The 21,439-nt window shown below is 49.4% G+C and overlaps 1 protein-coding gene across 2 annotated transcripts in view; it reads left to right on the top strand.

Annotated features, from left to right (window-relative positions):
* Nhsl2 (NHS like 2) overlaps nt 1-21,439 on the top strand; it is a 284,290-nt gene that overhangs the window by 112,397 nt on the left and 150,454 nt on the right. For both annotated transcript variants that reach the window (XM_075956765.1, XM_075956764.1), the window contains exon 2: nt 18,866-18,934. In XM_075956765.1, coding sequence (XP_075812880.1) covers nt 18,866-18,934 — 69 coding nt within the window. The remainder of the gene's footprint in view (nt 1-18,865; nt 18,935-21,439) is intronic.

Here is a 21,439-nt window from a genome sequence, read left to right as displayed (position 1 = left end):
AGTATATTAGGATGCTACTGCACAGGTGGCAGTATATTAAGATGCTCCTGCACAGGTGGCAGTATATAAGGATGCTCCTGCATGGGTGACAGTATATTAGGATGCTCCTGCATGGGTGGCAGTATATTAGGATGCTCCTGCACAGGTGGCAGTATATTAGGATGCTCCTGCATGGGTGGCAGTATATTAGGATGCTCCTGCACAGGTGGCAGTATATTAGGATGCTCCTGCATGGGTGGCAGTATATTAGGATGCTCAGGCATGGGTGGCAGTATATTAGGATGCTCCTGCACAGGTGGCAGTATATTAGGATGCTCAGGCATGGGTGGCAGTATATTAGGGTGCTCCTGCACAGGTGGCAGTATATTAGGATGCTCCTGCACAGGTGGCAGTATATTAGGATGCTCCTGCACGGGTGGCAGTATATTAGGATGCTCCTGCATGGGTGGCTGTATATTAGGATGCTCATGCACAGGTGGCAGTGTCGGGATGCTCCTGCACATGTGGCATTGTATTAGGATGCTCCTGCACAGGTGGCAGTATATTAGGATGCTCCTGCACGGGTGGCAGTATATTAAAATGCTCCTGCATGGGTGGCAGTATATTAGGATGCTCCTGCACAGGTTGCAGTGTCGGGATGCTCCTGCACAGGTGGCAGTATATTAGGATTCTCCTGCACGGGTGGCAGTGTCAGGATGCTCCTGCACAGGTGGCAGTATATTAGGATGCTCCTGCACAGGTGGCAGTATATTAGGATGCTCCTGCACGGGTGGCAGTGTCAGGATGCTCCTGCACAGGTGGCAGTATATTAGGATACTCCTGCACAGTGGCAGTATATTAGGATGCTCCTGCACAGGGCCAAGTATATTAGGATGCTCCTGCACAGGTGGCAGTATATTAGGATGCTCCTGCACAGTGGCAGTATATTAGGATGCTCCTGCACAGAGCCAAGTATATTAGGATGCTCCTGCACAGGTGGCAGTATATTAAGATGCTCCTGCACAGGTGGCAGTATATACGGATGCTCCTGCATGGCTGGCAGTATATTAGGATGCTCCTGCATGGGTGGCAGTATATTAGGATGCTCCTGCACAGGTGGCAGTATATTAGGATGCTCTTGCACAGGTGGCAGTATATTAGGATGCTCCTGCACAGGTGGCAGTATATTAGGATGCTCCTGCATGGGTGGCATTGTATTAGGATGCTCCTGCACAGGTGGCAGTATATTAGGATGCTCCTGCACAGGTGGCAGTGTCAGGATGCTCCTGCACAAGTGGCAGTATATTTGGATGCACCTGCACAGTTGGCAGTATATTACGATGCTCCTGCACAGGTGGCAGTATATTAGGATGCATCTGCATGGGTGGCAGTATATTAGGATGCTCCTGCAGGGGTGGCAGTATATTAGGATGCTCCTGCACATGTGGCAGTATATTAGGATGCTCTTGCACAGGTGGCAGAATATTAGGATGCTCCTGCACGGGTGTCAGTATATTGGGATGCTCCTGCATGGGTGGCAGTATATTAGGATGCTCCTGCACAGGTTGCAGTGTCGGGATGCTCCTGCACAGGTGGCAGTATATTAGGATGCTCCTGCATGGGTGGCAGTATATTAGGATGCTCCTGCACGGGTGTCAGTATATTGGGATGCTCCTGCATGGGTGGCAGTATATTAGGATGCTCCTGCACAGGTTGCAGTGTCGGGATGCTCCTGCACAGGTGGCAGTATATTAGGATGCTCCTGCACGGGTGGCAGTATATTAGGATGCTCCTGCACAGTTGGCATTGTATTAGGATGCTCCTGCACAGGTGGCAGTATATTAGGATGCTCCTGCATGGGTGGCAGTATATTAGAATGCTCCTGCACAGGTGGCAGTGTCAGGATGCTTCTGCAGAGGTGGCAGTATATTAGGATGCTCCTGCACAGGTGGCAGTATATTAGGATGCTCCTGCACAGGTGGCAGTATATTAGGATGCTCCTGCACAGGTGGCAGTATATTAGGATACTCCTGCACAGGTGGCAGTATATTAGGATGCTCCTGCACAGTGGCAGTATATTAGGATGCTCCTGCACAGGGCCAAGTATATTAGGATGCTCCTGCACAGGTGGCAGTATATTAAGATGCTCCTGCACAGGTGGCAGTATATAAGGATGCTCCTGCATGGCTGGCAGTATATTAGGATGCTCCTGCATGGGTGGCAGTATATTAGGATGCTCCTGCACAGGTGGCAGTATATTAGGATGCTCCTGCACAGGTGGCAGTATATTAGGATGCTCCTGCATGGGTGGCAGTATATAGGATGCTCCTGCATGGGTGGCAGTATATTAGGATGCTCCTGCATGGGTGGCAGTATATTAGGATTCTCCTGCATGGGTGGCAGTATATTAGGATGCTCCTGCACGGGTGGCATTGTATTAGGATGCTCCTGCACATGTGGCAGTATATTAAGATGCTCCTGCATGGGGGGCAGTATATTAGGATGCTCCTGCACAGTTGGCAGTATATTAGGATGCTCCTGCACAGGTGGCAGTATATTAGGATGCTCCTGCATGGGTGGCAGTATATTAGGATGCTCCTGCATGGGGGGCAGTATATTAGGATGCTCTTGCACGGGTGGCAGTATATTAGGATGCTCCTGCATGGGTGGCTGTATATTAGGATCCTCCTGCACAGGAGGCAGTATATTAGGATGCTCCTGCACAGGAGGCAGTATATTAGGATGCTACTGCACAGGGCCAAGTATATTAGGATGCTCCTGCACAGGGCCAAGTATATTAGGATGCTCCTGCACAGCTGGCAGTATATTAGGATGCTCCTGCACTGGTGGGAGTATATTAGGATGCTCCTGCACAGGGCCAAGTATATTAGGATGCTCCTGCACAGGGCCAAGTATATTAGGATGCTCCTGCACAGCTGGCAGTATATTAAGATGCTCCTGCACAGGTGGCAGTGTATTAGGATGCTCCTGCATGGGTGGCAGTATATTAGGATGCTCCTGCATGGGTGGCAGTATATTAGGATGCTCCTGCACAGGTGGCAGTATATTAGGATGCTCCTGCACAGGTGGCAGTATATTAGGATGCTCCTGCACAGGTGGCAGTATATAAGGATGCTCCTGCATGGGTGGCAGTATATTAGGATGCTCCTGCACGGGTGGCAGTATATTAGGATGCTCCTGCACAGGGGGCAGTATATTAGGATGCTCCTGCATGGGTGGCAGTATATTAAGATGCTCCTGCACAGGTGGCAGTATATAAGGATGCTCCTGCACAGGTGGCAGTATAATAGGATGCTCCTGCACAGGTGGCAGTATATTAGGATGCTCCTTCATGGGTGGCAGTATATTAGGATGCTCCTGCACAGTTGGCAGTATATTAGAATGCTCCTGCACAGGTGGCAGTATATTAGGATGCTCCTGCATGGTGGCAGTATATTAGGATGCTCCTGCACAGGTGGCAGTATATTAGGATGCTCCTGCATGGTGGCAGTATATTAGAATGCTCCTGCACAGTTGGCAGTATATTAGGATGCTCCTGCATGGGTGGCAGTATATTAGGATGCTCCTGCACAGTTGGCAGTATATTAGGATGCTCCTGCACAGGTGGCAGTATATTAGGATGCTCCTGCACAGGTGGCAGTATATTAGGATGCTCCTGCATGGGTGGCAGTATATTAGGATGCTCCTGCACAGGTGGCAGTATATTAGGATGCTCCTGCATGGGTGGCAGTATATTAGGATGCTCCTGCATGGGGGGCAGTATATTAGGATGCTCTTGCACGGGTGGCAGTATATTAGCATGCTCCTGCACGGGTGGCATTCTTTTAGGATGCTCCTGCACAGTTGGTAGTATATTAGGATGCTCCTGCACAGGTGGCAGTATATTAAGATGCTCCTGCACGGGTGGCAGTATATTAGGATGCTCCTGAATGGGTGGAAGTATATTAGGATGCTCCTGCACAGGAGGCAGTATATTAGGATGCTCCTGCACAGGAGGCAGTATATTAGGATGCTCCTGCACAGGTGGCAGTATATTAAGATGCTCCTGCACGGGTGGCAGTATATTAGGATGCTCCTGCATGGGTGAAAGTATATTAGGATGCTCCTGCATAAGTAGCAGTATATTAGGATGCTCCTGCATGGGTGGCAATGTTTTAGGATGCTCCTGCACGGGTGGCAGTATATTAGGATGCTCCTGCACAGGTGGCAGTATATTAGGATACTCCTGCACAGGTGGCATTGTATTAGGATTCTCCTGCATGGGTGGCAGTATATTAGGATGCTCCTGCATAAGTAGCAGTATATTAGGATGCTCCTGCACAGGTGGCAGTATATTAGGATGCTCCTGCACAGGTGGCAGTATATTAAAATGCTCCTGCACAGGTGGCAGTGTCAGGATGCTCCTGCACAGGTGGCAGTATATTAGGATGCTCCTGCAGGGGTGGCAGTATATTAGGATGCTCCTGCACATGTGGCAGTATATTAGGATGCTCTTGCACAGGTGGCAGAATATTAGGATGCTACTGCACGGGTGGCAGTATATTAGGATGCTCCTGCATGGGTGGCTGTATATTAGGATGCTAATGCACAGGTGGCAGTGTCGGTATGCTCCTGCACAGGTGGCAGTATATTAGGATGCTCCTGCATGGGTGGCAGTCTATTAGGATGCTCCTGCACGGGTGTCAGTATATTGGGATGCTCCTGCATGGGTGGCAGTATATTAGGATGCTCCTGCACAGGGTGCAGTGTCGGGATGCTCCTGCACAGGTGGCAGTATATTAGGATGCTCCTGCACGGGTGGCAGTATATTAGGATGCTCCTGCACAGGTGGCATTGTATTAGGATGCTCCTGCACAGGTGGCAGTATATTAGGATGCTCCTGCATGGGTGGCAGTATATTAGAATGCTCCTGCACAGGTGGCAGTGTCAGGATGCTTCTGCAGAGGTGGCAGTATATTAGGATGCTCCTGCACAAGCGGCAGTATATTAGGATGCTCCTGCACAGGTGGCAGTATATTAGGATGCTCCTGCACAGGTGGCAGTATATTAGGATGCTCCTGCACAGGTGGCAGTATATTAGGATGCTCCTGCACAGTGGCAGTATATTAGGATGCTCCTGCACAGGGCCAAGTATATTAGGATGCTCCTGCACAGGTGGCAGTATATTAAGATGCTCCTGCACAGGTGGCAGTATATAAGGATGCTCCTGCATGGCTGGCAGTATATTAGGATGCTCCTGCATGGGTGGCAGTATATTAGGATGCTCCTGCACAGGTGGCAGTATATTAGGATGCTCCTGCACAGGTGGCAGTATATTAGGATGCTCCTGCATGGGTGGCAATATATAGGATGCTCCTGCATGGGTGGCAGTATATTAGGATGCTCCTGCATGGGTGGCAGTATATTAGGATTCTCCTGCATGAGTGGCAGTATATTAGGATGCTCCTGCACGGGTGGCAGTGTCAGGATGCTCCTGCACAGGTGCCAGTATATTAGGATGCTCCTGCACAGGTGGCAGTATATTAGGATGCTCCTGCACATGTGGCAGTATATTAGGATGCTCCTGCATGGGTGGCAGTATATCAGGATGCTCCTGCACGGGTGGCAGTATATTAGGATGCTCCTGCACGGGTGGCAGTGTCAGGATGCTCCTGCACAGGTGGCAGTATATTAGGATACCCCTGCACAGGTGGCAGTATATTAGGATGCTCCTGCACAGTGGCGGTATATTAGGATGCTCCTGCACAGGGCCAAGTATATTAGGATGCTACTGCACAGGTGGCAGTATATTAAGATGCTCCTGCACAGGTGGCAGTATATAAGGATGCTCCTGCATGGGTGACAGTATATTAGGATGCTCCTGCATGGGTGGCAGTATATTAGGATGCTCCTGCACAGGTGGCAGTATATTAGGATGCTCCTGCATGGGTGGCAGTATATTAGGATGCTCCTGCACAGGTGGCAGTATATTAGGATGCTCCTGCATGGGTGGCAGTATATTAGGATGCTCAGGCATGGGTGGCAGTATATTAGGATGCTCCTGCACAGGTGGCAGTATATTAGGATGCTCAGGCATGGGTGGCAGTATATTAGGGTGCTCCTGCACAGGTGGCAGTATATTAGGATGCTCCTGCACAGGTGGCAGTATATTAGGATGCTCCTGCACGGGTGGCAGTATATTAGGATGCTCCTGCATGGGTGGCTGTATATTAGGATGCTCATGCACAGGTGGCAGTGTCGGGATGCTCCTGCACATGTGGCATTGTATTAGGATGCTCCTGCACAGGTGGCAGTATATTAGGATGCTCCTGCACGGGTGGCAGTATATTAAAATGCTCCTGCATGGGTGGCAGTATATTAGGATGCTCCTGCACAGGTTGCAGTGTCGGGATGCTCCTGCACAGGTGGCAGTATATTAGGATTCTCCTGCACGGGTGGCAGTGTCAGGATGCTCCTGCACAGGTGGCAGTATATTAGGATGCTCCTGCACAGGTGGCAGTATATTAGGATGCTCCTGCACGGGTGGCAGTGTCAGGATGCTCCTGCACAGGTGGCAGTATATTAGGATACTCCTGCACAGTGGCAGTATATTAGGATGCTCCTGCACAGGGCCAAGTATATTAGGATGCTCCTGCACAGGTGGCAGTATATTAGGATGCTCCTGCACAGTGGCAGTATATTAGGATGCTCCTGCACAGAGCCAAGTATATTAGGATGCTCCTGCACAGGTGGCAGTATATTAAGATGCTCCTGCACAGGTGGCAGTATATACGGATGCTCCTGCATGGCTGGCAGTATATTAGGATGCTCCTGCATGGGTGGCAGTATATTAGGATGCTCCTGCACAGGTGGCAGTATATTAGGATGCTCTTGCACAGGTGGCAGTATATTAGGATGCTCCTGCACAGGTGGCAGTATATTAGGATGCTCCTGCATGGGTGGCATTGTATTAGGATGCTCCTGCACAGGTGGCAGTATATTAGGATGCTCCTGCACAGGTGGCAGTGTCAGGATGCTCCTGCACAAGTGGCAGTATATTTGGATGCACCTGCACAGTTGGCAGTATATTACGATGCTCCTGCACAGGTGGCAGTATATTAGGATGCATCTGCATGGGTGGCAGTATATTAGGATGCTCCTGCAGGGGTGGCAGTATATTAGGATGCTCCTGCACATGTGGCAGTATATTAGGATGCTCTTGCACAGGTGGCAGAATATTAGGATGCTCCTGCACGGGTGTCAGTATATTGGGATGCTCCTGCATGGGTGGCAGTATATTAGGATGCTCCTGCACAGGTTGCAGTGTCGGGATGCTCCTGCACAGGTGGCAGTATATTAGGATGCTCCTGCATGGGTGGCAGTATATTAGGATGCTCCTGCACGGGTGTCAGTATATTGGGATGCTCCTGCATGGGTGGCAGTATATTAGGATGCTCCTGCACAGGTTGCAGTGTCGGGATGCTCCTGCACAGGTGGCAGTATATTAGGATGCTCCTGCACGGGTGGCAGTATATTAGGATGCTCCTGCACAGGTGGCATTGTATTAGGATGCTCCTGCACAGGTGGCAGTATATTAGGATGCTCCTGCATGGGTGGCAGTATATTAGAATGCTCCTGCACAGGTGGCAGTGTCAGGATGCTTCTGCAGAGGTGGCAGTATATTAGGATGCTCCTGCACAGGTGGCAGTATATTAGGATGCTCCTGCACAGGTGGCAGTATATTAGGATGCTCCTGCACAGGTGGCAGTATATTAGGATACTCCTGCACAGGTGGCAGTATATTAGGATGCTCCTGCACAGTGGCAGTATATTAGGATGCTCCTGCACAGGGCCAAGTATATTAGGATGCTCCTGCACAGGTGGCAGTATATTAAGATGCTCCTGCACAGGTGGCAGTATATAAGGATGCTCCTGCATGGCTGGCAGTATATTAGGATGCTCCTGCATGGGTGGCAGTATATTAGGATGCTCCTGCACAGGTGGCAGTATATTAGGATGCTCCTGCACAGGTGGCAGTATATTAGGATGCTCCTGCATGGGTGGCAGTATATAGGATGCTCCTGCATGGGTGGCAGTATATTAGGATGCTCCTGCATGGGTGGCAGTATATTAGGATTCTCCTGCATGGGTGGCAGTATATTAGGATGCTCCTGCACGGGTGGCATTGTATTAGGATGCTCCTGCACATGTGGCAGTATATTAAGATGCTCCTGCATGGGGGGCAGTATATTAGGATGCTCCTGCACAGTTGGCAGTATATTAGGATGCTCCTGCACAGGTGGCAGTATATTAGGATGCTCCTGCATGGGTGGCAGTATATTAGGATGCTCCTGCATGGGGGGCAGTATATTAGGATGGTCTTGCACGGGTGGCAGTATATTAGGATGCTCCTGCATGGGTGGCTGTATATTAGGATCCTCCTGCACAGGAGGCAGTATATTAGGATGCTCCTGCACAGGAGGCAGTATATTAGGATGCTACTGCACAGGTGGCAGTATATTAAGATGCTCCTGCACGGGTGGCAGTATATTAGGATGCTCCTGCATGGGTGGAAGTATATTAGGATGCTCCTGCATAAGTAGCAGTATATTAGGATGCTCCTGCACGGGTGGCAATGTTTTAGGATGCTCCTGCACGGGTGGCAGTATATTAGGATGCTCCTGCACAGGTGGCAGTATATTAGGATACTCCTGCACAGGTGGCATTGTATTAGGATTCTCCTGCATGGGTGGCAGTATATTAGGATGCTCCTGCATAAGTAGCAGTATATTAGGATGCTCCTGCACAGGTGGCAGTATATTAGGATGCTCCTGCACAGGTGGCAGTATATTAAAATGCTCCTGCACAGGTGGCAGTGTCAGGATGCTCCTGCACAGGTGGCAGTATATTAGGATGCTCCTGCAGGGGTGGCAGTATATTAGGATGCTCCTGCACATGTGGCAGTATATTAGGATGCTCTTGCACAGGTGGCAGAATATTAGGATGCTACTGCACGGGTGGCAGTATATTAGGATGCTCCTGCATGGGTGGCTGTATATTAGGATGCTCATGCACAGGTGGCAGTGTCGGTATGCTCCTGCACAGGTGGCAGTATATTAGGATGCTCCTGCATGGGTGGCAGTATATTAGGATGCTCCTGCACGGGTGTCAGTATATTGGGATGCTCCTGCATGGGTGGCAGTATATTAGGATGCTCCTGCACAGGTTGCAGTGTCGGGATGCTCCTGCACAGGTGGCAGTATATTAGGATGCTCCTGCACGGGTGGCAGTATATTAGGATGCTCCTGCACAGGTGGCATTGTATTAGGATGCTCCTGCACAGGTGGCAGTATATTAGGATGCTCCTGCATGGGTGGCAGTATATTAGGATGCTCCTGCACAGGTGGCAGTGTCAGGATGCTCCTGACAGCTGGCAGTATATTAGGATGCTCCTGCACAAGCGGCAGTATATTAGGATGCTCCTGCATGGGTGGCAGTATATTAGGATGCTCCTGCACAGGTGGCAGTATATTAGGATGCTCCTGCATGGGTGGCAGTATATTAGGAGGCTCCTGCACAGGTGGCAGTATATTAGGATGCTCCTGCACAGGTGGCAGTATATTAGGATGCTCCTGCACAGGTGGCAGTATATTAGGATGCTCCTGCACAGTTGGCAGTATATGAGGATGCTCCTGCATGGGTGGCAGTATATTAGGATGCTCCTGCACAGGTGGCATTGTATTAGGATGCTCCTGCACAGGTGGCAGTATATTAGGATGCTCCTGCACAGGTGTCACTATATTAAGATGCTCCTGCACAGGTGGCACTATATTAGGATTCTCCTGCACGGGTGGCAGTGTCAGGATGCTCCTGCACAGGTGCCAGTATATTAGGATGCTCCTGCACAGGTGGCAGTATATTAATATGCTCCTGCACAGGTGGCAGTATATTAGGATGCTCCTGCATGGGTGGCAATATATCAGGATGCTCCTGCACGGGTGGCAGTATATTAGGATGCTCCTGCACGGGTGGCAGTGTCAGGATGCTCCTGCACAGGTGGCAGTATATTAGGATGCTCCTGCACAGTGGCGGTATATTAGGATGCTCCTGCACAGGGCCAAGTATATTAGGATGCTCCTGCACAGGTGGCAGTATATTAAGATGCTCCTGCACAGGTGGCAGTATATAAGGATGCTCCTGCATGGGTGGCAGTATATTAGGATTCTCCTGCATGGGTGGCAGTTATTAGGATGCTCCTGCACAGGTGGCAGTATATTAGGATGCTCCTGCATTGGTGGCAGTATATTAGGATGCTCCTGCATGGGTGGCAGTATATTAGGATGCTCCTGCATGGGTGGCAGTATATTAGGATGCTCCTGCACAGGTGGCAGTATATTAGGATGCTCCTGAACAGGTGGCAGTATATTAGGATGCTCCTGCACAGGTGGCAGTATATTAGGATGCTCCTGCACAGGTGGCAGTATATTAGGATGCTCCTGCACAGGTGGCAGTATATTAGGATGCTCAGGCATGGGTGGCAGTATATTAGGGTGCTCCTGCACAGGTGGCAGTATATTAGGATGCTCAGGCACGGGTGGCAGTATATTAGGATGCTCCTGCACGGGTGGCAGTGTCAGGATGCTCCTGCACAGGTGGCAGTATATTAGGATGCTCCTGCACAGTGGCGGTATATTAGGATGCTCCTGCACAGGGCCAAGTATATTAGGATGCTCCTGCACAGGTGGCAGTATATTAAGATGCTCCTGCACAGGTGGCAGTATATAAGGATGCTCCTGCATGGGTGGCAGTATATTAGGATTCTCCTGCATGGGTGGCAGTATATTAGGATGCTCCTGCACAGGTGGCAGTATATTAGGATGCTCCTGCATGGGTGGCAGTATATTAGGATGCTCCTGCATGGGTGGCAGTATATTAGGATGCTCCTGCATGGGTGGCAGTATATTAGGATGCTCCTGCACAGGTGGCAGTATATTAGGATGCTCCTGAACAGGTGGCAGTATATTAGGATGCTCCTGCACAGGTGGCAGTATATAAGGATGCTCCTGCATGGGTGGCAGTATATTAGGATGCTCCTGCACAGGTGGCAGTATATTACGATGCTCCTGCACAGGTGGCAGTATATTAGGATACTCCTGCACAGGTGGCAGTATATTAGGATGCTCAGGCATGGGTGGCAGTATATTAGGGTGCTCCTGCACAGGTGGCAGTATATTAGGATGCTCCTGCACAGGTGGCAGTATATTAGGATGCTCCTGCACGGGTGGCAGTATATTAGGATGCTCCTGCATGGGTGGCTGTATATTAGGATGCTCATGCACAGGTGGCAGTGTCGGGATGCTCCTGCACATGTGGCATTGTATTAGGATGCTCCTGCACAGGTGGCAGTATATTAGGATGCTCCTGCACGGGTGGCAGTATATTAAAATGCTCCTGCATGGGTGGCAGTATATTAGGATGCTCCTGCACAGGTTGCAGTGTCGGGATGCTCCTGCACAGGTGGCAATATATTAGGATTCTCCTGCACGGGTGGCAGTGTCAGGATGCTCCTGCACAGGTGGCAGTATATTAGGATGCTCCTGCACAGGTGGCAGTATATTAGGATGCTCCTGCACTGGTGGCAGTATATTAGGATGCTCCTGCATGGGTGGCAGTATATTAGGATGCTCCTGCACGGGTGGCAGTATATTAGGATGCTCCTGCACGGGTGGCAGTGTCAGGATGCTCCTGCACAGGTGGCAGTATATTAGGATACTCCTGCACAGGTGGCAGTATATTAGGATGCTCCTGCACAGTGGCAGTATATTAGGATGCTCCTGCACAGGGCCAAGTATATTAGGATGCTCCTGCACAGGTGGCAGTATATTAAGATGCTCCTGCACAGGTGGCAGTATATAAGGATGCTCCTGCATGGCTGGCAGTATATTAGGATGCTCCTGCATGGGTGGCAGTATATTAGGATGCTCCTGCACAGGTGGCAGTATATTAGGATGCTCTTGCACAGGTGGCAGTATATTAGGATGCTCCTGCACAGGTGGCAGTATATTAGGATGCTCCTGCATGGGTGGCATTATATTAGGATGCTCCTGCACAGGTGGCAGTATATTAGGATGTTCCTGCACAGGTGGCAGTGTCAGGATGCTCCTGCACAAGTGGCAGTATATTTGGATGCACCTGCACAGTTGGCAGTATATTAGGATGCTCCTGCACAGGTGGCAGTATATTAGGATGCATCTGTATGGGTGGCAGTATATTAGGATGCTCCTGCACGGGTGGCAGTATATTAGGATGCTCCTGCATGGGTGGCTGTATATTAGGATGCTCCAGCACAGGTGGCAGTATATTAGGATGCTCCTGCACAGGTGGCAGTATATTAGGATGCTCCTGCACGGGTGGCAGTATATTAGGATGCTCCTGCACAGGTGGCAGTGTCGGGATCCTCCTGTACAGGTGGCAGTATATTAGGATGCTCCTGCACGGGTGGCCGTATATTAGGACCCTCCTGCATGGGTGGCAATATATTAGGATGCTCCTGCATGGGTGGCAGTATATTAGGATGCTCCTGCATAAGTAGCAGTATATTAGGATGCTCCTGCACAGGTGGCAGTATATTAGGATGCTCCTGCATGGGTGGCAGTATATTAGGATGCTCCTGCACAGGTGGCAGTATATTAGTATGCTCCTGCACAGGTTGCAGTTTCGGGATGCTTCTGCACAGGTGGCAGTATATTAGGATGTTCCTGCACGGGTGGCAGAATATTAGAATGCTCCTGCACAGGTGGCAGTATATTAGGATGCTCCTGCACAGGTGGCAGTGTCGGGACGCTCCTGCACAGGTGGCAGTATATTAGGATGCTCCTGCACAGGTGGCAGTATATTAGGATGCTCCTGCACAGTTGACAGTATATTAGGATGCTCCTGCACAGGTGGCAGTATATTAGTATGCTCCTGCACAGGTGGCAGTATATTAGGATGCTCCTGCACAGGTGGCAGTATATTAAGATGCTCCTGCACAGGTGGCAGTATATTAGGATGCACCTGCACAGTTGGCAGTATATTAGGATGCTCCTGCACTGGTGGCATTGTATTAGGATGCTCCTGCATGGGTGGCAGTATATTAGGATGCTCCTGCACAGGTGGCAGTATATTAGGATGCTCCTGCACAGGTGGCAGTATATTAGGATGCTCCTGCACAGGTGGCAGTATATTAGGATGCTCCTGCACGGATGGCAGTATATTAGGATGCTCCTGCACAGGTGGCAGTATATTAGGATGCTCAGGCATGGGTGGCAGTATATTAGGATGCTCCTGCACAGGTGGCAGTATATTAGGATGCTCAGGCATGGGTGGCAGTATATTAGGATGCTCCTGCACAGGTGGCAGTATATTAGGATGCTCCTGCACAGGTGGCAGTATATTAGGATGCTCCTGCACGGGTGGCAGTATATTAGGATGCTCCTGCATGGGTGGCTGTATATTAGGATGCTCATGCACAGGTGGCAGTGTCGGGATGCTCCTGCACATGTGGCATTGTATTAGGATGCTCCTGCACGGGTGGCAGTATATTAGGATGCTCCTGCACGGGTGGCAGTATATTAAAATGCTCCTGCATGGGTGGCAGTATATTAGGATGCTCCTGCATCGGTGGCAGTATATTAGGATGCTCCTGCACAGGTGGCAGTATATTAGGATGCTCCTGCACGGGTGGCAGTATATTAGGATGCTCCTGCACAGGTGGCAGTATATTAGGATGCTCCTGCATGGGTGGCAGTATATTAGGATGCTCCTGCACAGGTGGCAGTATATTAAGATGCTCCTGCACAGGTGGCAGTATATTAGGATGCTCCTGCACGGGTGCCAGTGTCAGGATGCTCCTGCATGCGTGGCAGTATATTAAGATCTCCTGCACAGGTGGCAAGTCAGGATGCTCCTGCATGGGTGGCAGTATATTAGGATGCTCCTGCACGGGTGGCATTGTATTAGGATGCTCCCGCACGGGTGGCAGTATATTAGGATGCTCCTGCACGGGTGGCAGTATATTAGGATGCTCCTGCACAGGTGGCAGTATATTAGGATGCTCGTGCATGGGTGGCAGTATATTAGGATGCTCCTGCACAGGTGGCAGTATATTAGGATGCTCCTGCACAGGTGGCAGTATATTAGGATGCTCCTGCACAGGTGGCAGTATATTAAGATGCTCCTGCACAGGTGGCAAGTCAGGATGCTCCTGCATGGGTGGCAGTATATTAGGATGCTCGTGCATGGGTGGCAGTATATTAGGATGCTCCTGCACAGGTGGCAGTATATTAGGATGCTCCTGCACAGGTGGCAGTATATTAGGATGCTCTTGCACGGGTGGCAGTATATTAGGATGCTCCTGCATGGGTGGCAGTATATTAGGATGCTCCTGCACAGGTGGCAGTATATTAGGATGCTCTTGCACAGGTGGCAGTATATTAGGATGCTCCTGCACGGGTGGCAGTATATTAGGATGCTCCTGCATGGGTGGCAGTATATTAGGATGCTCCTGCACATTTGGCAGTATATTAGGATGCTCCTGCACAGGTGGCAGTATATTAGGATGCTCCTGCATGGTGGCAGTATATTAGGAATGCTCCTGCACAGTTGGCAGTATATTAGGATGCTCCTGCATGGGTGGCTGTATATTAGGATGCTCCTGCACAGTTGGCAGTATATTAGGATGCTCCTGCACAGGTGGCAGTATATTAGGATGCTGCTGCACAGTTGGCAGTATATTAGGATGCTCCTGTACAGGGCCAAGTATATTAGGATGCTCCTGCACGGGTGGCAGTATATTAGGATGCTCCTGCACGGGTGGCATTGTTTAGAACGCTCCTGCACAGGTGGCAGTATATTAGGATGCTCCTGCACAGGTGGAAGTATATTAGGATGCTCCTGCACAGGTGGAAGTATATTAGGATGCTCCTGCATGGGTGGCAGTATATTAGGATGCTCCTGCATAAGTAGCAGTATATTAGGATGCTCCTGAACGGGTGGCATTGTTTTAGGATGCTCCTGCACGGGTGGCAGTATATTAGGATGATCCTGCACAGTTGGCAGTATATTAGGATGCTCCTGCACAGGTGGCATTGTATTAGGATGCTCCTGCATGGGTGGAGTATATTAGGATGCTCCTGCATGGGTGGCTGTATATTAGGATGCTCCTGCACAGGTGGCAGTATATTAGGATGCTCCTGCACAGGTGGCAGTGTCAGGATGCTCCTGCACAGGTGGCAGTATATTTGGATGCACCTGCACAGTTGGCAGTATATTAGGATGCTCCTGCACGGGTGGCAGTATATTAGGATGCTCCTGCACAGGTGGCAGTATATTAGGATGCTCCTGCACGGGTGGCAGTATATTAGGATGCTCCTGCATGGGTGGCTGTATATTAGGATGCTCCTGCACAGGTGGCAGTATTATAGGATGCTCCTGCACAGGTGGCAGTGTATTAGGATGCTCCTGCACGGGTGGCAGTATATTAGGATGCTCCTGCACAGGTGGCAGTGTCGGGATGCTCCTGCACAGGTGGCAGTATATTAGGATGCTCCTGCACGGGTGGCCGTATATTAGGATCCTCCTGCATGGGTGGCAGTATATTAGGATGCTCCTGCATGGGTGGCAGTATATTAGGATGCTCCTGCATAAGTAGCAGTATATTAGGATGCTCCTGCACAGGTGTCAGTATATTAGGATGCTCCTGCATGGGTGGCAGTATATTAGGATGCTCCTGCACAGGTGGCAGTATATTAGGATGCTCCTGCACAGGTTGCAGTTTCGGGATGCTCCTGCACAGGTGGCAGTATATTAGGATGTTCCTGCACGGGTGGCAGTATATTAGGATGCTCCTGCACAGGTGGCAGTATATTAGGATGCTCCTGCACAGGTGGCAGTGTCGGGATGCTCCTGCACAGGTGGCAGTATATTAGGATGCTCCTGCACAGTTGACAGTATATTAGGATGCTCCTGCACAGGTGGCAGTATATTAGGATGCTCCTGCACAGGTGGCAGTATATTAGGATCCTCCTGCACAGGTGGCAGTATATTAGGATGCTCCTGCACAGTTGGCAGTATATTAGGATGCACCTGCACAGTTGGCAGTATATTAGGATGCTCCTGCACGGGTGGCAGTATATTAGGATGCTCCTGCACGGGTGGCAGTATATTAGGATGCTCCTGCACAGGTGGCAGTATATTAGGATGCTCCTGCACGGGTGGCAGTATATTAGGATGCTCCTGCACAGGTGGCAGTATATTAACATGCTCCTGCACAGGTGGCAGTATATTAGGATGCTCCTGCACAGGTGGCAGTATATTAGGATGCTCCTGCACAGGTGGCAGTATATTAGGATGCTCCTGCACAGGTGGCAGTATATTAGGATGCTCCTGCACAGGTGGCAGTATATTAGGATGCACCTGCACAGGTGGCAGTATATTAGGATGCTCCTGCACAGCTGGCAGTATATTAAGATTCTCCTGCACAGGTGGCAGTATATTAGGATGCTCCTGCACAGGTGGCAGTATATTAGGATGCTCCTGCATGGGTGGCAGTATATTAGGATGCTCCTGCATAAGTAGCAGTATATTAGGATGCTCCTGCACAGGTGGGATTGTATTAGGATGCTCCTGCACAGGTGGCAGTATATTAGGATGCTCCTGCACGGGTGGCATTGTATTAGGATGCTCCTGCACAGGTGGCAGTACATTAGGATGCTCCTGCACGGGTTGCAGTATATTAGGATGCTCCTGCATGGGTGGCTGTATATTAAGATGCTCCTGCACAGGTGGCAGTATATTAGGATGCTCCTGCATGGGTGGCAGTATATTAGGATGCTCCTGCACAGGTGGCAGTATATTAAGATGCTCCTGCACAGGTGGCAGTATATTAGGATGCTCCTGCACAGGTGGCAGTATATTAGGATGCTCCTGCATGGGTGGCAGTATATTAGGATGCTCCTGCATAAGTAGCCGTATATTAGGATGCTCCTGCACAGGTGGCAGTATATTAGGATGCTCCTGCACAGGTGGCAGTATATTAGGATGCTCCTGCACAGTTGGCAGTATATTAGGATGCTCCTGCACAGGTGGCAGTATATTAGGATGCTCCTGCACAGGTGGCAGTATATTAGGATACTCCTGCACAGGTGGCAAAGTCGGTATGCTCCTGCACAGGTGGCAGTATATTAGGATTCTCCTGCACGGGTGGCATTGTATTAGGATGCTCCTGCACAGGTGGCAGTATATTAGGATGCTCCTGCATGGGTGGCAGTATATTAGGATGCTCCTGCACAGGTGGCAGTATATTAGGATGCTCCTGCACAGGTTGCAGTATATTAGGATGCTCCTGCATGGGTGGCAGTATATTAGGATGCTCCTGCATAAGTAGCCGTATATTAGGATGCTCCTGCACAGGTGGCAGTATATTAGGATGCTCCTGCACAGGTGGCAGTATATTAGGATGCTCCTGCACAGTTGGCAGTATATTAGGATGCTCCTGCACAGGTGGCAGTATATTAGGATGCTCCTGCACAGGTGGCAGTATATTAGGATACTCCTGCACAGGTGGCAAAGTCGGTATCCTCCTGCACAGGTGGCAGTATATTAGGATGCTCCTGCACGGGTGGCATTGTATTAGGATGCTTCTGCACAGGTGGCAGTATATTAGGATGCTCCTGCATGGGTGGCAGTATATTAGGATGCTCCTGCACAGGTGGCAGTATATTAGGATGCTCCTGCACAGGTTGCAGTATATTAGGATGCTCCTGCACGGGTGGCAGTATATTAGGATGCTCCTGCACAGGTGGCAGTATATTAGGATGCTCCTGCACAGGTGGCAGTATATTAGGATGCTCTTGCACAGGTGGCAGTGTATTAGGATGCTCCTGCACAGGTGGCAGTATATTCGGATGCTCCTGCACAGGTGGCAGTATATTAGGATGCTCCTGCACAGGTGGCAGTATATTAGGATGCTCCTGCACAGTTGGCAGTATATTAGGATGCTCCTGCACAGGTGGCAGTATATTAGGATGCTCCTGCACAGGTGGCATTGTATTAGGATGCTCCTGCACGGGTGGCAGTATATTAGAATGCTCCTGCACTGGTGGCAGTATATTAGGATGCTCCTGCACAGGTGGCAGTATATTAGGATGCATCTGCATTGGTGGCAGTATATTAGGATGCTCCTGCACAGGTGGCAGTATATTAGGATGCTCCTGCACGGGTTGCAGTGTCGGGATGCTCCTGCGTAAGTAGCAGTATATTAGGATACTTCTGCATGGATAGCAGAGTGGGATGCTCTTGCTACACAGAGACCTTTTGAAACCATGGGGGCAACAGAACTCTCTTTAATTTGCACAGTGACCTGGAACAAGGCACTGATCTTGGGTTGGGGCTTGGTGATTTAGTGGGGCAGGACACCTCAAAAACACCTTCAGATTAAGGATAAGAGAAGATGGGCAAATATGAGAAAAGCAAATGATATACATGTTTGAAATTTTCATAATAAAATCTATCATTCTGTTCAGTGAATATGTGCAAATAAAAATAATGTGTATTGAGAATCTGAGCTGACTGTAGTCACTGGGGCTTGTAAAACCAGCAGTTAGCAGACCAAAGCAGAAAGATTTTAAGTTTAAGGCCAGCCTGGGCTACACAGCAAGATCCTGGCTCAAAATTAAACAAAAACCAAATCGAAAGAACAAAGCATGTAACTGCTTCTTCCCACCCTCTGTGCGGAGAAGATCGCCTGCGGGAGTGGGGTGCTGTCAGCACAGAGCCCCTGCTCAGAAAGAGCACGGGGAAGCAATGTCCTCCCCTCACTTGGCTTTGTTTTCTCTTGTCCTTACAGGTGCCTGCCACTGGGTGAATGGAATTCGCAGCCAGAGGGCAAGGGAGCTTGTGGATGCAGCCAGCACAGGTCAGTTACAAGGGCCAAACTGGATACAGAAGGGCAGAAAATATATGGAGGAGCAAGGGGAAAATGGCCAGGCAAACTGCCTGTCTCGGGAGCTGAGTTCTCCACTCCTGACTCCCACTGAGCCACTGATTTCTTAGTGAGACCCGATCTGGCTACCTTTCTCAAATGGCCTCACACCCTTTTCCCATTGCTGCTCTTAATAATAGCACTTAATGCCACCCATCAACTAAGTTCCCCATGTAGCTTGTTCATGGCCTACTCTCCCAGTAGAGCAGGGCAATGACTTGGTTTTGAACATCACTATTTGTGCCGTCTGGCACATAGTAGGTACTCCACAAATGGTGAATTAAGAAATAATAGAAAGGGGCTGGAGAGATGGCTCAAAGGGTAAGAGCATTGCCTGCTCTTCCAAAGGTCCTGAGTTCAATTCCCAGCAACCACATGGTGGCTCACAACCATCTGTAATGGGGTCTGGTGCCCTCTTCTGGCCTTCAGGCATATACACAGACAGAATATTGTATACATAATAAATAAATATTAAAAAAAAAAAGAAATAATAGAAAGGATGCACAGCCTGGGGCCACCCGAGGTGAGTCCGCCCTTAGTCTTTTGGGCTGGGTTGTAGGCATCCAGCCTTTATGCCCACCTGGTGCTGTTGATTTCTTCCAAAAGGCTCAGCACCTGCCATGTCTGAAGGTCTGAAGGTGGGGAGGCCTTTGCTGCTCCCAGGTTTGTGGCTGTGCGACACTTTGTTGACCATAGCCCTCTAGAAGATGTGGTTATGTTGTCTGCCGTGTAATATTTAAGTGGTTGTGAGCAGCAGTGGGACACTGGCCCTTCCTCAGGGACAGCCTCAGCTGCTGCTGGGCCTGTTTCAAAACGAGGAGGATCAGATCCACTTCCTTCAGGTTCAAGGGCGGGGGGCTGGGAGCTATGTCCCCGGTTACCATGCTGATGAAACATTGCAGATGAGCAATGCGGATTTGAATTCCTAGAACACTGCAGGGATGATTTTATAACACAAATAATATGAATATATTCTCAGCAATGTTTGTGTTGTTCCAGTGCTGGTGATGGAGCCGAGGGCCTTGTGCATGCTAGGCAATCGCGCTGCCACTGAGCCAAACCACTAGCCCATGAATACATTCTTATTGTAATCAAAACCAATGCAGCTACTTTTAAAACCCTGTGTCCACCCTGCTCCCCAGAGGTAGTCACTGTTCCTGGTGTGGAGTGCTCGCCTCCTTTGGGGTTTTCGTCGCTGTGTACAGCTTGGTTTTACGTGGAAACTTGAAAACAGTCAATCGGTGGTGCCCTAAACAATGATCAGCAACTTGCTTTTTTTCACTTAACATTATGTCTTGGGAACCTCTGTGTCAGGATGCGCATCTAACTCACTGTTCTCATAATTAAATGGTTTATTTTTTTAATCATTGTAGAGTAACCTGCCATTACAAAAATAATACAGGTGCTCTTTGCCCAGCTTTTCTCTATGGTTAAAAATCCAGAATAACATACAAGCAGAATGCTGAGACCGACTGTCACAAAACAGCATTTCAACACTACCAGGCCGTGCCCACCCAATTCCTATTTAACCCCTATTGTTCCCTTAGTTTTGCATTTATTTGTGGGTGTGTATGTGCACACGTGTGTGCGTGCATGCGTGTGTAAGTGTGTACACACACGTCCATGCACACGCATATTGATGTGCCTGATCAAGTCATGGTCAGAGGACAGTTTTCAGGAGCTCTTCTTTCCTTCCACCATGAGGGGCTGCCGTGGCACTCAGGTCATCAGGCTCAGTGGCACCTTTACCCTCTGAGCCATTTCACCAAGCCCACCACTTTTTCTTTTATTTCATTGACTATATTGTACATTATATTATAGTATGTAAAGATGTTTTCATACAAGTCTATGTTATACATTGAACATGTTTCCCATACTCTGTCCCCTGCCTGTCCTCCCCACCTTCATATTAGGCAGCTTTGTGAAAGCTACACTTCTAGTTCCATGTCAGATGCACATAAATGATTGTGTGTATCTGTATAAAACCTAGGAATCACGAATGAGAGGAAACATATGATACTTGTATGTCTAAGGCTGTCTTAATTTGCTTAATATAAGTATCTCCTGCAAATAATATAACAACTTTGTCCCATTTTTTGAATTCGGTCGTTTCTACAAAATTAGGTTAAAAAGATGCAATCATATATCATGTGACCTTTAGGGATTTCTTTTCATTGCTACCATTAGCTAGAGCAGCGGTTCTCAGCCAATGAGTCCTGAGTCCTTTGGGGGTCATATATCAGACATCCTGCATATCAGATATTTACATTGCGATTCATAATAGTAGCAAAATTACAGTTAGAAAGTAGCCATGAAATCACTTAAAGAGCAGGGTCACCCCAACCTGAGAAACTGTAGTAAACGGTCACAGCATCGGAAAGGTTGGGAACCGCGGCTCTAGAGCGTCGTCCTCGGCCTCATCACATTTGGCAATGTGCT

This window comes from Microtus pennsylvanicus, chromosome X (genome assembly GCF_037038515.1).
Source record: "Microtus pennsylvanicus isolate mMicPen1 chromosome X, mMicPen1.hap1, whole genome shotgun sequence".
In the NCBI taxonomy this organism is placed as follows: Eukaryota; Metazoa; Chordata; class Mammalia; order Rodentia; family Cricetidae; genus Microtus; species Microtus pennsylvanicus.
The sequence above is the reverse complement of the archived record's forward strand: the minus strand, read 5'-3'. Positions and strand labels throughout refer to the sequence as shown.